This window comes from Channa argus, chromosome 13, assembly GCF_033026475.1.
Source record: "Channa argus isolate prfri chromosome 13, Channa argus male v1.0, whole genome shotgun sequence".
Classification (NCBI taxonomy): domain Eukaryota; kingdom Metazoa; phylum Chordata; class Actinopteri; order Anabantiformes; family Channidae; genus Channa; species Channa argus.
In genome coordinates, this window is record NC_090209.1 from 7,938,298 (window position 1) to 7,954,497 (window position 16,200).

Below are 16,200 nucleotides of genomic sequence, written 5' to 3' on the forward strand. Positions count from 1 at the left end.
ATTTAACATTTACACCATTCTTGATGTGAATCTCTGTTGCCAGACATCGACGAGTGCCGTCTGAACAATGGTGGGTGTGATCACGTGTGTCGAAACACAGTGGGCAGCTTTGAGTGCAGCTGCAAGAAAGGCTACAAGCTGCTCACCAATGAGAGAACTTGTCAAGGTAGGTAGGCCATTTACCCACATTTGTCCTCCTTTTAAATCAAACAAACTCTCACGTGGACTACTACCCTAAAGCGTGTCCCTAGTGTTTTCTGTTTCCCAGAAGTAGAGTATAGATTTGAATGTATTTGTCACTCAGAATGGAAATGCTCTACAACCAGGACACAAATATGCTTTCCCAAGTGTGCAGAGAAGCCAGACCCGGCCTCTCTAGCTTGTTTGTCTGTTACATTTGGTGGCAGGCATCGCTCAGCAGGAGCAGGGAGGACTAGCTGCAGAATAAATAAAGAGTTCACTATGGCTGAACACAGGTGTGGGGAATTAGAGCCCCAGCTTTAAAACCCCTGGTTCTTGAATGAATCGAGCCACTGCAGAAACATCTGGTGAAAGAAGACAGGCAGGCTAGAACTGCAGAGCCGAACTCAGCCTCTCTCCGAGTGGAAAAACAGATGACATGCTATTTTTTAAAAATTCTCTTTTCTTTATTGATGTGGTCAATCAATATTCAGCCTGCTACACATCAATGCCATGCAGTGGCTTTAGAATTAAAGCACTGAATAACACCACTCTCTACACAGTACATAAACATCACATGTGGTCAAAGAATGTGGCTTTGCAGCCACTTTCTTGTCATTCCGTATCCATTTTTGGTGGGATGCCTTTCTCTCATTATTTGGAGCCGAACAATGCAAAGTTTATTTTGCCAAAATAACACAGATAACTGAGAAAATGTGCTCCGTGCATGTAGGAATGTAAATCAGTGCTTGTTTTTGTGGCACCATGCCTTTACCAACTCAGCCATGTGCTGTTTGGGTGCACAGGGGCAGCTTTGGAACAGGGTTGTCCTTGTTTGGTGCTGTGTGTTTTGTCTGGAGAGTGAGGCTGTGATAAAGCTCACCTCCTGTTGAGTGAGGTGTTGCCAGGATCACACACACTCCTCACCTGTCTGCTCCATGTCCTCTTCTCCCATTCCTTTCCTTTTTTTGTGGGGGGGGACTTGTGGAATGAGACTTAGGCAAAATAAAAATGGAATACCCCTCAGTAAAGCCTTCTCGGTGTCAAGCCACGATGATGGTATGCAAATCTGTGTTTAAAGAGCTGAAGGTAGAAAAAAAATTAAATTGCCACTATGAAAGTAACAGAAGCCAATGACTTTTAATTCCTATTCTGAGGATCAACGTTAAAACATTGTACCCCACATTTCCCATAATCCCATTTTACCCCCACCTCCCCAAAAAAGGGGGAAGATGAGATTTTTTTAGTTTCAAAGAATGGAAGAGGTGGGGGGGTAAAAAAAGTTTGAGTGGGTTTCTTTTCCACTTTTTCTTGGACTGTACAAATTAAAAGAGCCAGGAGGAAGAAACCTTTAGTGTAACAGCCTAATTATGTTATATTATTTTTGTAATTTCCTAAAAATAATTTTCTGAGTCTATAGTTTTACAAGCAAAAAATATCTTTTTAAAAAATATTACGCCTCTAAGCGCAACATCAAGATAACCCTGGTGATTTTGTGTGTGCGTGTGTTGACAAAGCTCCTACAGAGCCACAGAAGACCTGAATCTGTTTTCACAGGCCGATCCTCCTCTGTGGAGTTCCCCTTTAATTTCCCCATCCATTGTGTGCTTTGCAGGTTTCACTTTAATGAAATAAAATAATACCCCCACCATGGATCTCATTCACTAACTTAAGTCGAGAACTGGCAGATTACGCAGATGGAGCACACGCACTGTAAATTCACATCCACTGCACTGTGGTTTTGGCAGTAGAAAACTACAGTTCTGGTTTGTCACATTATTCAGCGACATCGGGGACAATTAAATAGACATTTTCTGTCTCCACGTGGTGTTTAAATGTGTAAACTGAACTCTGGGTTTATCTCGGTTTAAACAGTCACAGTGTTTCCCTGCTGTCAGTGGACCATGGCCTCTAAGTCAGGATGGGGCATGTCTGCTGAGCCCCTTTCAGCATTCCTCCACCCTCAACACCTTCTAAATTTGCTTTCTCATCTCCTCCTTGCTCTTAGTCCACATGTGGGCATTGAGCGAGATGTTCGTCAGCAGAGGGAACATCTACAGGTTGATGGAGCCCTTATGTGTTTATATAAAACATCAGTGATCTGTACTTACTTTTAGTCAACCTCTTTTGCCTCCCTAGAATTTTATTTTGAGCAAAGGTGGTGGTTAAAATGATGAACTGCAAGAGAGCAAAGGCATAAAATAAATGATGGAAAGCCAGATTTGTATTTTCCATCTTTTTCCTTAGGTGTTGCAGGCAGTGTAAGGCAGCATTGGAACTGTTTCACCTAATCTTTCTATGGTTCACTACAGACACAGCACCTCGTGATGCAGTCCTGCCCACCCACTGCATTCTTCATCTCAGCTGCCTGGTAAATGATGGTTGTAAGGGTCCCATATGCCTTCACACATCTACTGTTTAACGTGGCACAACACAAAATGACATAATGATAAGTTGCAGATTTCTGGCGTCGCTTATTGCAACATTTTTTGAGGGTAAACTCAGTCACCACGCCTAATACCAGAGGGTTTTAAATCCCTATTTTGCTTAAAAAAAAGTGTGCTGCTGAGCATAGTTTATGTTTAATGTGCCGAAAACGATCACTTTTGCAATGCCTCATACAGTTATGTGCCAGCCAATCCTGTGGGGACATACAGCAGGGAGTATTTCAGAGTTTGTTCCTTTGAAAGATTTTATTTGTTTTTCTGTTTTTTCTTTGTTGCTTTGGCCTCTCTATCCTGGGTCTATCTATCTTCTTACACTATGTGTTAAATGTTCAACCTATATATTGTTTTAAGTGGCATCTGTTCATCTACATAAAGTGTAATTAAGTCATGTGTATGTCTATCAAGCATCTAAGGTTTTTCATCCTTTTGGACCTGCGTGTCTCCTGAAGCTCTTTTCTAAAATGATTTCGCTTCCTACTCTCAATCTTAACACTTTTCCATATTTTGCACAACATGCCTGCCAAGTATTAACCTCAGTGACTGTCATTACTGCTCTGAACAGAGTTCAGCGTTGTCCCAGTGTGAATACGTGGATTTTTTTTTGGTTCACTGTTGAAGTATGCAAGATTTGTGCAGACATTTATCAGGCTGTCTTGGGCTCTTCAGGGTAACCCATTATTTAACTGAACTCCTGTAATTGCAGTAAAATACCTGCATCATCTGTTTGATGGTGGCTGGCGCTGCCTCATAACCCAGAGGAGGATCAGATGCAGTGGATGAAAGCATGAAACTCATGGGAAAATCCTGGAAGCCTTTCTTAAATTTAACAATTAGACATCCAGCAAAGTTGTAGCACTTCCCTATTTTTCCCTGCATGTGCTGCTTGAGCTTGACATAGGTTATTGCTGACTTTAAAAGAAAATATGGTCGTAATAAAACCTAATGTCATCCATCTCCTTTAGCTTCATGTATCGGTCCTTGTACTGTAGTTTTTGAGCCCTTGACATTTTAGAGACTTATCAGGACGTACATGCAAGAGCGCAAACAAGCTCAAAGCCTAAACAGAGAGGCTACTGGCAGGCAGGAAGGGGCTGAGTCAGTGTAGATTTGCAGTCTTGACAAGGCTGGCGGGGTCAGAAGGACCAGAGACACTGAAGACACTTATTCGAATTTATGCTGTTATATTTCTCTAAATATTATAATGACCACTGTTTTCACAATGATTTATCAACACATGATGTTCATCCCTCAGAACAAAAGAGTGGTTTCTAACAATCCTGGGACAATTATGGTTCGGTTAAGACAGGGAAAAGGGAAAGTGATTGGCAGGTTCTCCATGGTGAGGAAAAAACAGCCCTTCAGTTGCTATTATCAAGTGAGGCGCAGACTTTCTTTTGACTCTTTCTGTAGCCGCTTGTTATTTCCAAAATAGTTTGAAAATTCCATTTCAGTGCATCGAAATGGAAAACTGCGTGACTGCAGGAGGTCAGCCACTATACCAAGCACCAAACAGAAGACGTCTGCTTCTCAAACGGCATCTTTTTTTTGCTGTTGTTGTGATGTGTGATTTGACCCATTGAAATACATACAATACAAAAGCTGAAAACAGGAAACATACAGTGCTATGATGGGGGGGACATGAAAGAACTTTTTCTCCCCATTGTTGAACTGTAGTGTATTTCTATCTCCACAGACATTGACGAATGCTCTTTTGACCGCGCCTGTGACCACTTCTGTGTCAACTCTGCCGGCAGTTTCCAGTGCCTTTGCAATAAAGGCTACGTCCTCTACGGCCTGGCACACTGCGGAGGTGAGCCAGCATGTCGATTCCCTTCATGTCTGCTCTTTGATGTGAAACTCCTGCCCATCTCTCTTCCTCTGCATCCTTCATCACCTTGCTAACTGTCTATTAGTTGGTCTTCTGTTCAGCAGAACAAAAACTCAACAGAGATTGATTATTAATGTAAATTGGAATTTCTAACGACTGGTTACATAAAATTTGATTTAAACTACAGAGGAATATACGATAATATGGATGACTTTGGTAATTCTCCTAAGCGAGTTGACAGCCAGTGAGGTTAACATTTGTAGCTTGTGGGTGAAATATCTCTCCACAGCAGTAGATTATAATGATGGTAAACATGTGCCACCAGAATGTTAGAATAGTCTTTTAACTTTGACAGGTAATCAAAGTGAATATTAACTGGCCTTTTAAAAGAAATAGCGATTCAAATTTTATTGTCTGAGACTTGAGAGCTCTGAACCTTCGGCACAGTAACCTAGTTAATTACAGAAACTGGCAAATGAGCGTAATTTACATAGTGTGAGGGAACTGTTATTTGTATGTTACGATGATGTTTGCGTGTTGCTGCACAAAAACTAAATGTAACTAAATGTTCACGTTGATGGATTATCTATGTTAACCCATTTTTAGTCTCTGCAAGTTGATTTTCAAATGGGCAGAAAGAACTGAAAACAGGTGGCTGCCTGGAAGGCAGGAAATCAATCTAAGAACTTACACTACACTTGGCAGTAATGTAAAGTGTAGACGATTTGAGCTGTAGTTAATGGACTATAACATGAAAATCCACAGTTATGGTCCTTCAAGGTGGAGTATGACCATGTCCATCAAGCATTAGCGGGTACCTACTGCACTCTGGTGTGGAACAGATAGCAGAAGCTAGCTTTGGTGTAAGGAGGAGGTGTGTGGGGGCGCGTCAGATCTGCCTGGCAGGCAGCAAGAGACCCGCCAGTGCACATCAGGGTGTTGCGGCACTCCTTTGATGGAGTGTGTATCACCAGTTAGAATCTGCTGCTGTCTCCAGCGCCTCAGGGCCTCACAGTAGTTGTGAGGGAGACAGACAGACACAGGATATACACTCAAAACACACAGATTTGTACCAATGTGTTTTTTTGTAGTTCAGTAGGTTTCCTGATCAGAATTGTTGCAGCAAAAAATAGAATAGGGAACATCACTGAGCTAATATGCATAAAAATGCATGCGTACATGCAAAAATGCCTTTTTAAAATAGTTTTCTTACTATGCAAGGCCTTCATTCTGGATAGAACAGGGTTACCTAGAAGTAAACAGCCCCTTTGTGACGCTCATATAAAGATCCAATTCTAATCTAAGTCAGAGAGGTGTCTGTAATGGTGTTGGGCAGTATAATAATGGGAGGTGTTGGTTTTTTCTTCCATTAGAAACTGGTATTGTGAGTGGGACTAACAGGTTCCATTTCCCTTCATTCTGTATTAGCTGTGAGCTAAGGGAATAAAAGCACCAGAATTGGATTTGTAAAGCTTTTTACTTGATGGGCTGTGATCAGGCCACACTGAGCTGCTAAGAGAAGAAGATAGTCAGGCATAAATGACTCTGTATACCACTATTGAGAGAGCTGGTGATGAATGATTTCCCCTCACTTTTCCTCGGCGTCGTTGGAAGCGTTGGATAACCCCAAAGTGTTATGGTGCGTTGTGTTGTACTTTCCTCACTCCCTGCCATAACCAAGGTTATGTTATTCCCTGTGCGTATTATCAACCAAAATACAGTTGCCAGACAACTCAGAAAGCTGTGCTCGGCGTTTAACAATAGAAACACCCTAAACAAACTCAATTAGGTCAGTGACCTGCTGTCAAGCATTGTGCCTAGGCCTGTCAACATTCCTCCCAAGTGAGCGTATATCCAGCCATTCTTCCTCTCAGCTAGCAAAACAATCACTCATTTTTTTGCTTATCTGGTAAGAAAATACACTCAGAGCTGTTGTGATTAAATATGTTTCTTTATGTCACTTAATCCAGCCGGCGGTGACCTCAACAGAAATGTTTTCTTTCTTATTCTGCTTTACAAGTATATGTGCAACAAATCTTGGAGGTTTTGCTAATGCTCCAAAAAACACACACATAGCGTCTGCGTGGATTTCTTAACAGTAATTGAAATAAAAATAAAAAAATACAAGAACGTTGTCCAGATTGTCTCCGGGAGGAAAAACTCACAGTATGGTGTTGTTTGGACTAGGAATTGCTGGCACTGATGAATAAGCACGCAAAATTGATTAAAATTTAAAGATGGCAACATTTCCATGAGCTCACCAGCTCATTCCAAAATTCCACTCTCCCTGACACAAAGCATTTGTTGAGTCTAAATGTCAGATTTCCTTTCTTGAAGCATCCTTTTCTTTTTTGGCACCTCTCTGCTCCGTTCTGTAAGAGCTCACAAAGAAAAAGACTTAACAGATCTTAAGAAAAGGTCAGAAAGCAACTGTTTGGTTAGATTTCAAGTATTGGAGGAACGAAGAAGACAAAACAGCAGTTGTTGCCAGATGAGCTCCCCCTCCATCAGATATTCATTAGATTCCTTTGTCCTTTAAATTGAGTGCTTTGATGCGGGGGATAAGCAGCACATCTCTCACAACATTTCCAGGCAGCTCTGGCTACACATCGCCAGAGCGCTCTTGATGAAGTCATCATCTTCTTCTGGGAGCACAGTGGCACGCACACTGTTTTTATTCAGGGTGAATAATTGAATGAGACAAGGAAGAGCATTTCATATCAGCAGGCCAGATCATCAATCACTGCCATTATCTCCGTCTCTTTCCCGGTGTCTCCACCACTTGTCTGCCAGATCCTCAGCTCTGCTCACTAAACACATTTTCTGTCTGGCATCAATCATAGCCAGCTTGCACTGGATACTGGATGTCTGTTTAGTGGTCTGAGCTAAGTATTTGTTTGAAAAGGTGATTATAATTTACTGTTCATCATAAGTCTTCCTCACTGAAGAGCAGAAGCAGAAGAGCAAAGAAGTTTTGACTGCAAAATTGAATGTGGCGACATCAGAGCGAGGAATCACTTCTGTTTACATGCAAACACATTCATCTTCCCAGGAAAGGATTCTCAGACAGGATGAATTGCACTGACCTCACACAAACTTATCATTTACAGCTGTAATTTTTCTTAATGACTAAGTTTCTCTTTCATTCTATTCAACATAATTGACTCCAGATTTTTTTAGTCTGACCACCTTGTTCTTCCATCTTTGTCAGTGAAAAGCCTATTTGTCTCTCATAAATACATATTTTATGCTGTACAGTCTGGTGCAGTGAATCAGATGAGTGGTACTTATGATTGTCTTTTAACATATCTGTTCACAGACATCGACGAATGCAGTATAAATCGAGGGGGCTGTAAATATGGCTGCATTAACACTCTGGGAAGCTACGAGTGTACCTGTCCGCCAGGCTACAAGCTGCACTGGAACAAGAAAGACTGCACTGGTATGGAGCAGTACTGCCCCCCAGTGGCTAATTCACGCACAGTCAAAGCACATCAGACTTGTTTCAGTGCCTGGTGATTTCTGTTTGTGGTAAAAATGAAAAGATGCTGCATTTGTCCAAGTGTTTTCTGGCCACTAGGCCATTTTAGGTCATCAGAGTGGTAACCTGAGGTTATTTTTTAACATATAGAAAAAAAATCACAATGTTTTAACAAAGAACAAAACAAGAAATCACAGTAAATGTTTTCTTTGAAAACAAAACAATCTCCGTATAACAAATTCCAAAGTGTTACAATCTCAAATTTACATTCTTTAGTCGAAATGGCATTGAGTTAAATGTTGTTATCTGTTATAACTGTAACCTGGGACATATTCAAATATACAATAATTAAATTAATCTTGCACTGAGAATCTGCAGGAATTGTTTTAGATGAAACTCCTACTTCCTAATTTATAATTTCAAAATTGCTCTTTTTCTTTGCCTTTTTGAACAGTAAGTGATTCAGTGTGGGTTTTATTTCCTCTCAGAGCTTGTGAGATGTCCTCCTGGATTGGTAGCACCTAAGGCTACTCTGACCTGTAGCAAGACAGGCAAGAAAGAGAGCTGCTCCCTCACCTGTGCCTCTAAGGCTCACTACCTGGCAGGTAACTTAAAACACCACATATTAGTCTCCTAAACTCAAAGTTATTAAACATTTTATAAACGTATTTTGTTTGCATGTGACCCTTTGCAGAGTCTGACAACAGCTACTCAGTCAGCTGCGGCATCCCCATCCTCAGAGGGAAGTCCCCTGCCAGGCTCAACTCCAGCAATAGTCAGAGCTGCATAGGTTTGCTGCCCTACTGATTTTTACAGTCAGACACTTCTCACTGATACAATATGTCAATCACAGCTGCACAAACAGTCTGTGTTTGTGCTCCAACCCACTGTTGCTGTATTTGTATGTAGAGACTTTGGCCCCTCCAGTGAAGCAGACTGCTTCTTTCAAGATTAAAAACGCCAAATGCCACCTACACCCTAAATTGACAGGCCGGACTGAGGACAGAGGGCGGACACTAGGACCGGGTATACCAGGTATCCATCTTTGGGATATATGATTTACAGCTGCAACAATAAGTCCATTTGTCGGTTACTTTTTAAAGCAGATGAATTATTCCAGTCCAACAAAAGCCAAATATTCACTAGCACATATACTCAAATATGAAGTGTTTTGAATTTTAGACTGTTAGATTAACAAAACAAGCTTTTGGGTGCTGGCAAAATTGGTGAGCTTCTTGCGTTTTCTATACACAAATTGATTTGTCAAATAATAAAGATGATAATGTGCAGCTCTTAACTAACAAACATTAGTCAACATCAATTACCTATGTTTGGATTTACTGACATCTTATGTCACTTGGCCCTGCAAATAATGTGATATTTTGGTCTTTGATCTACAGGAGGAGGGCAGCCCTGCAGCAACTGCCTAGTAACATTCGTCAACCTTAAGTGTGACTCGTCAAAGAAGGCCAAAGGGCGACGAGCACGCAACCCCTCTAACAAAGAGGTGACACGCATTACTTTGGAGCTGGAGGCTGAGGTCAAACCTGGAGACACTACAGGTCAATTATACATATTATTGCCAGTGTTGACCTTTTAATCACTTACTGTGCAGTCATAATAGTTTTTTAGTGATTACTTTTATTTATTTATGTGTAACCAGGCAGTTGTAATCTCAGCTGCTTGAGGCAGCGCATGGAGAAGCAAGTTAAGACATATATCAAGGCTCTGAAGAAGTCCATCAACCAGGAGCGCTTCTTGATCCGAGTTGCTGGTTTAGAATACGAGGTGGCCCAGAAACTTCCCCAGTCTGCTCCTACTCAGGAGAACTGCGGTCCAGGCTGGGAGCGGGACAATGGCCGATGTGGTAAGACTAGAGAGCGTGGCCATGGGTGTGAGATGAGCTATCTTACTGTATAACTTAATGTTTTAGATTTGAAAGGTTTAAAATGGCAGAAGAGTAAAAATTTAACCTTATCATAATTAATATTGCACATTTTTATGAAATAAGTACAAATACAATGTCCATTATAGTAGGAAAACACAGTCTAATGTAATCGAATACAAATGAATACAGCTGTTATGCTGTGAAGTCAACTTTTATGATGCTTATATTGTCTGTATGTCTATTTACCGACCTTATCAGGTCGTGCTGATATGACATGTACTGTACACTGTGTTTAACACTGAGGTCATAGTGGTGATGGTGCTCAGGACCTCATGATGAACATAGTTTCTTTTAATATTTTGCCTAACGGAGCAAGTATTTTGCCTGTAGGTCAGTGATAATGGCTGAACACTGTACCTAATAAAGTGGCCACTGAGCGTATATTCAAGTTTGCTGTGTTTGACGTAACTGCATCAATCAGAAACCTCTAAATAATTTGGACTTGTATATTTGTTTTCATGAAGTAAAGTGAAGTCTTTAATCTCTGTAATCTCTGACTGGACCCATTGTGGATATTCTCTTAGTCAGATGTTCGCCAGGGTCTTACTACCAAGGCGAGCAGGAACGCTGTGCCCCGTGTCCAGCCGGCACTTTCCAGGAGAAGGAGGGGCAGCTGGCCTGTGACCTTTGCCCTGGCAGTGACGGCCACGGGCCCATCGGGGCACGAAACATCTCCTCATGCGCAGGTAGCCTACAGTAGTGTCAACTACGGGGGATGATGTTAAGCACATATTTCTGGTGGGTGAGAAGTGCTCCTGCCTTTAGTGAACCCGCTCTCTGTGCTCTACAATCAAACCCAGGTCAGTGTCCAACAGGGTCCTTCTCCAGCGACGGGTTCAAACCGTGTCAGCTGTGCCCCCAAGGCACTTACCAGCCAGATTTGGGACGGACTCTTTGCTTCCCTTGTGGGGGGGGTCTGGGCACCAAGCGGGAAGGTGCCAGTTCCTTCCATGACTGCGAAGTCAAAGGTCAGCTTTCACTGTATTTTTATTTATTTATTTTTTTACTGCTGGATAATCTGCTTCTATAAAAATATTCCCACTAATGTCTTTGTCCACTTTGCAGTTCAGTGCTCTCCAGGTCATTACTACAACACGACAGTGCATCGGTGCATCCGCTGTCCCGTGGGCACCTATCAGACCGAGTTTAGACAGAACTACTGTATCTCCTGCCCAGGGAACACCACCACTGATTTTGACGGAGCGACAAGTGTCTCGCAGTGCAAGAGTGAGTGTGAAAATAAATAACTGTTGTGGGTCTTCAGATTTCTAAAGCCTGAGCTGGAATCTTATTTGCTTTGTTTGTCTGTGTCTAGACAGGCAATGCGGTGGAGAGATGGGTGAGTTCATGGGTTACATTGAGTCACCTAACTATCCCGGTAATTATCCTGCTAATGTGGAGTGTATTTGGAACATCAACCCACCCAGCAAGCGCAAGATCCTAATCGTGGTGCCAGAGATTTTCCTGCCCTCAGAAGATGAGTGTGGCGACGTGTTGGTTATGAGGAAGAACTGTGAGTGTCTCTATTTCCTGTTTTTGATTCATTGGAATTTACTGTTTGCACACACCCGTTATTGCACCATACAAGGAATAGTTCTGAAAATCTGATTAGTCATCGTTGTCCTTTCTGTGCCCCTGCAAGGGTCAGCTACGTCCATCACCACCTATGAGACATGTCAAACGTATGAGCGTCCTATCGCCTTCACAGCTCGCTCCAGACGTCTCTGGATTAATTTCAAGTCTAACGAGGCCAACAGCGCCAGAGGGTTTCAGATCCCCTACGTCACATATGACGGTATGTAGAACGCTCATTTTATCACGCCAGATGTTTTCTATCCCCGTCTATAAAAATGTCTCCTTGGCGTGGCGTGGCCAGTAGCTTACGGTTGCTAATGTTATCGAACCGTAAGCTGCTGTATAAGTGACCTGACTATAAAAGGTAATTTTACATGCACAATGTACAGGACATAAAACAAGCCACAAAATCCACCTCCACAAAGAACATTGGTGGATTTGGGGTTGAATAGATCTGACTGGAGTTTGCCAAATGGTATTTAAGTGAGACTGAGAGCAGGAGGGCAGAGCCTTGTCAGACAGTACTGTTATTGGGGAACGACAGGCAATACTTAGAGTATCATCTGTTAAAACCTAGAGGTGGCAGCAAAAAGCCTCCTGCAGAGTGTTTGTGACTTCAGACTGTGGTGATGGTTCACCTTCCAGCACAACAACAACCTGAAGCAAACAGCCATGACAATGGTGGAGTTTCTACAGGACAAGTCTCTGAGACTGACTCCCCGTCCAATCTGTCAGGAAACGTGGGATAAACTGCTTAAATCCAGGTGTGAGAACCTTGTAGAGACTAACCCAAAAAATTCTATAACCGCTCCCAAAGAAGCTTCTACAAAGTACTGAATCAAGAGTTTGAATATATTCTTAAAAGAGAGAGATACTAAAACTTTTTTTTTAGATCTTTGTGTAGATTGGTGAGGGAATGTGCCAATTTTAAATAACTATATAAAGCAGTAGAAAGTGCAAAAACTTAAGGGGTGTGAATACTTTGCAAAGTGACTGTATACATAAGTCATGTCGTAGAACAAACATTTCAGTGACAACTGTGGGAAGAGGTTAATAACCTAAGGTCACAAACTCTCATGCAGGTGTCCTGTCAAAGACGGACTGTCCCTTTAGAGGTGTTCACACAGGTTTAAAGGACTTGATGGTGACAAGAAGAAGGAAAAATACACACACTCATTCAATTTATTTGGATTATTCAGTTACAGTTTAGTCAAACTCTCAAACATGCTGGACTTGGACTTGTGGTTTTGCACTTTGACAATTTGATGCCCCCCCCCCAAAAAAAACAGCTGTCTTCATACAACAGAGACACTTTTTGGCACGACAGCTCTTAGTAATGTATGTGCACCGTTTGTAAATCTCAGGTTTAGTAATACGTTTGCACAGATTGTCACCCACATACCCACATTCATTTTCTACCTCACAGGTTCCTCATCAGTTACATCGAATTTATTCACAGCTCTCAAAAAGCATGTTTTCTTTTCTGAAACCGTGTCCCAGTTACTTGAATAAATCACTTGTTGACTGGACCTGCTTATGTGTTTACTTAGACTAAAATATGATTCATCCATGAGCTGCATCATTTCTGGGCTCTGAGTGATTGAGTGGTTAGCTCTGCCGCCTCACAGCTAGAGGGTCCCTGGTTCAAATCCCTGGCCAGCTGCAGTCTATTGTGTTAAGTGTGCATGTTCTCCACCTGCTTGCATGGGTTTCCTCTGGGTACTCCAGTTTCCTCCCACAGTCCAAAGACATGTACGTTAGGTAATTGGTGACTCTAAATGTCCCGTAGGTGTGAATGTGAGTGTGAATGGTTGTCTGTCTGTGTACGTATGTCTCTCTGTGTTTGCCCTGAGTTAGACTGGGGACCTGTCCAGTGTGTACCTGCCTCTTGCCCAATGACAGCTGGGATGAGTCCAGCCCTCTGTGACACAGTTTCACTGTGTGAATTAGTTTCTTCTTTTTTTTACATCTGTGTATTACATTATCTCGCCCTCTGAGCCTCTTTTGAAATCCATTTTCTGTATTTGATGAGTAAACTACTAATAAGTGTTGTGCCCTGTGGTGATTTTTACAAATTCAGAGGACTATGAGCAGCTCGTAGAGGACATTGTGCGTGATGGAAGACTCTACGCCTCGGAAAACCATCAAGAAATCCTCAAGGTTAGTGATTTATACACTTTGAGAGGTGATTCACTGAAGCAGCTTTATGTCCATACAAGCACTGTTAGGCCAAACAAATCAACTTTCAACATGTTTGTTCTTCTGTGACTTGGATAGTAATATTGGAAATATCTCATAATGACGCAAGTGTGTAGATGTTTTCTGAACATTGTGACATGAGATGGAATTGAGACAGTGATTAAGGGTCTAAATATGTTTCATTCTTGTTTGTTCTTCTCTACAGGATAAAAAACTGATTAAGACTCTTTTTGATGTGCTGGCTCACCCAAACAACTACTTCAAGTACACTACTCGGGAGTCCAACGAGATGCTTCCTCGCTCCTTCATACGCCTCATAAGCAGCAAAGTCTCCGCTTTCCTGCGGCCATACAAGTAAAAGGTTGCGCAGCTGCTGACGCACCGGATCGCGACCCCTCCCTACCCTCCCCCCCAACATCCCCCTCCACCCTACAGGCCACATTTACAACTCTCACAGGGCTTAAAAACATACACGACATACGATGTTTATTCTGTCTTTTTTTTTTTCCTATAGGCTTTGACAAGAAATACTATGCAGGCCTGAGAAATACTGAACATTATTTTGTTTTTAAGGTTTTTTTTGTGTCTTTTATTGTCAGGTTTCCTTCAGTGCTGGTCTGCAGTCCTGAGCTTAAACATTTCGTGGGGATGTAGAGTATGTGAGTGGGTTTGGTTTCTATTGTGTTGTGCAATGAAACCACGAAAAAACAATAGAAATGCCTAATTCAGACAGTAGGAGTGTCGTGTTGTGTGCAGTTTCAGCTTAATAGAGCTTGTTATTGTATTTGCTTAAATGAGCGGTTCCAGCTCCAACTCCTACCATTAAGTATGACTGAGTGTTGTGTAAGTGTTGTGTAACCTTGGTTCCATCTTCAGTATCTGTGCGCTGTCCTCGAGGAGGAGCAGTTGTTAAATCCATGTGTCAGCTGCGTTCCAGGTCATTCAAAGCCTTACTACATTTATTTGAGCTCTTAGAGCAGTTCCCAAGGGTTTAACTGTTAAAACAGTTTATCTATTTTTTTTTTTTTTTTTTGTTCTGTCTAGACTTTGCTGGCGTTTTCCAACCTTCAGATAATTTCTGTTGTTGTTCTTTTTCGACTTAAAGCAAATGACAAAAACAAAAAAAGAAATAGTGGCTTATCATTCCAGGAACACAGAGGACATTTGGGAGATGAAAACAAACTAATAATAGAAAGCCACAGGAACGAGATAATGTGATGTTTAGTGGAACAAGTCTCAGAGAGAGAGACGGAGAGGGAGAGAGAGAAATAAATGTCTTTGAGGGACATTATGTTTGCTGCTTCTTATAAAAGGTCACTTTAATTCTTCAGTCTCTCATTGTCTTTCTGATGTACTCTACACTCTTAATAGTCCATAGGTTTAAAACAAAAACAAAGCTCCGAATCTGAAATACTTTAGTTCTTAAACTCAGTAACTTAATCTCACATTGCCTGTGTGTGAACTACAAGTTTTATCATGGTTCTTATTTTAATCTTGTAAATAATGAAAATAAATTAGACAAGGCTTGAAATCTTTAATCTTAATTTGCTTATGCCAATTTGCTTTTGGTACCCTACCCAAATCACTTTGTGATGCCCAAACCCAAAGACACCCAGCCCCCTGTTCACACACCCCACTCACAGCTTATTCTGTCCCGATGACGACAGCTCTTCCAAAAACCACCCAAAAAGAGCGCGGGACACATTGTTTTGTGCACTAGTCTTAGAACCCGTCATCAAACAAAGCGTCTGAAATGTTTTCTGAGGTCTCTGTAGTAAATGTTTCACTCACTAGGAGCAGAAGATTTTTAGGATTTATTGTCGAGCTGCTCTGTTGTTCAGAGATGTACTAAATAATATTAAGTCTGTTAGAATGTAATAAAGTATTTGGTGTGTAAAGACACAGTGATTTAAAAACACCAACCAAAACAGGGTAAAGTAATTTAAATTTAGTGAGATTACCTTTTAGATTAGGGCTAGGATCTGTCAAATGGAAAGGGAATAGTTCTGATGGAAAACACACTTGCTTACTACTACGCTTTCTTGCCAATACTAAGTGTGAGGTAAATATGCAGCTAGCAGCCAGTAGCTGCTTGGCATAGCATGAGGACGTGTGGGTAAAGCGTTTGCCTGCCACACCTCTAAAGCTTATTAACACATTGCATCTATGTAAAAAAAAAAAAGAAAAAAAAAAGAAATCCCAAGTGTAGTAAAGACAATTTGGTGTTTTCAGGGGAATGTTTCTCACTGGGTGCAGCAACCTCACAGTGACGGCGAGACATGGCAACAAAGTGAATAAGCAAATAGTTTTTTTTTTTTCTTATTCAATTCGTTATCTGGACCACTGCAGTCCCATCTGTACAGATGACTAACTGATCAGGTGGCAAGTGACAAATGATGATCCCAACACCTGAACGCAGTTTCAATCTTTTAAGGAAATGAAAATGAGGCGATGCTTGGTCACTGATATCTAGTGACTCTTTGGGGGAAGATGTCCCCATTTATGTAAATACAAAATGAATAGTGAGTACATCTCATGTACA

The 16,200-nt window shown here is 41.5% G+C and overlaps 1 protein-coding gene across 2 annotated transcripts in view; it reads left to right on the forward strand.

Annotated features, from left to right (window-relative positions):
- scube3 (signal peptide, CUB domain, EGF-like 3) overlaps positions 1–14,840 on the forward strand; it is a 64,414-nt gene extending 49,574 nt beyond the window's left edge. For both annotated transcript variants that reach the window (XM_067526616.1, XM_067526617.1), the window contains 15 exons: positions 44–166; positions 4,321–4,437; positions 7,775–7,897; positions 8,425–8,541; positions 8,631–8,726; positions 8,846–8,971; positions 9,337–9,498; positions 9,600–9,803; positions 10,409–10,570; positions 10,685–10,852; positions 10,950–11,111; positions 11,200–11,397; positions 11,527–11,679; positions 13,540–13,619; positions 13,864–14,840. In XM_067526616.1, coding sequence (XP_067382717.1) covers positions 44–166; positions 4,321–4,437; positions 7,775–7,897; positions 8,425–8,541; positions 8,631–8,726; positions 8,846–8,971; positions 9,337–9,498; positions 9,600–9,803; positions 10,409–10,570; positions 10,685–10,852; positions 10,950–11,111; positions 11,200–11,397; positions 11,527–11,679; positions 13,540–13,619; positions 13,864–14,016 — 2,144 coding nt within the window. In that variant the 3' untranslated portion in view covers positions 14,017–14,840. The remainder of the gene's footprint in view (positions 1–43; positions 167–4,320; positions 4,438–7,774; positions 7,898–8,424; positions 8,542–8,630; positions 8,727–8,845; positions 8,972–9,336; positions 9,499–9,599; positions 9,804–10,408; positions 10,571–10,684; positions 10,853–10,949; positions 11,112–11,199; positions 11,398–11,526; positions 11,680–13,539; positions 13,620–13,863) is intronic.
- The last annotated feature ends 1,360 nt before the right edge of the window (positions 14,841–16,200 follow it).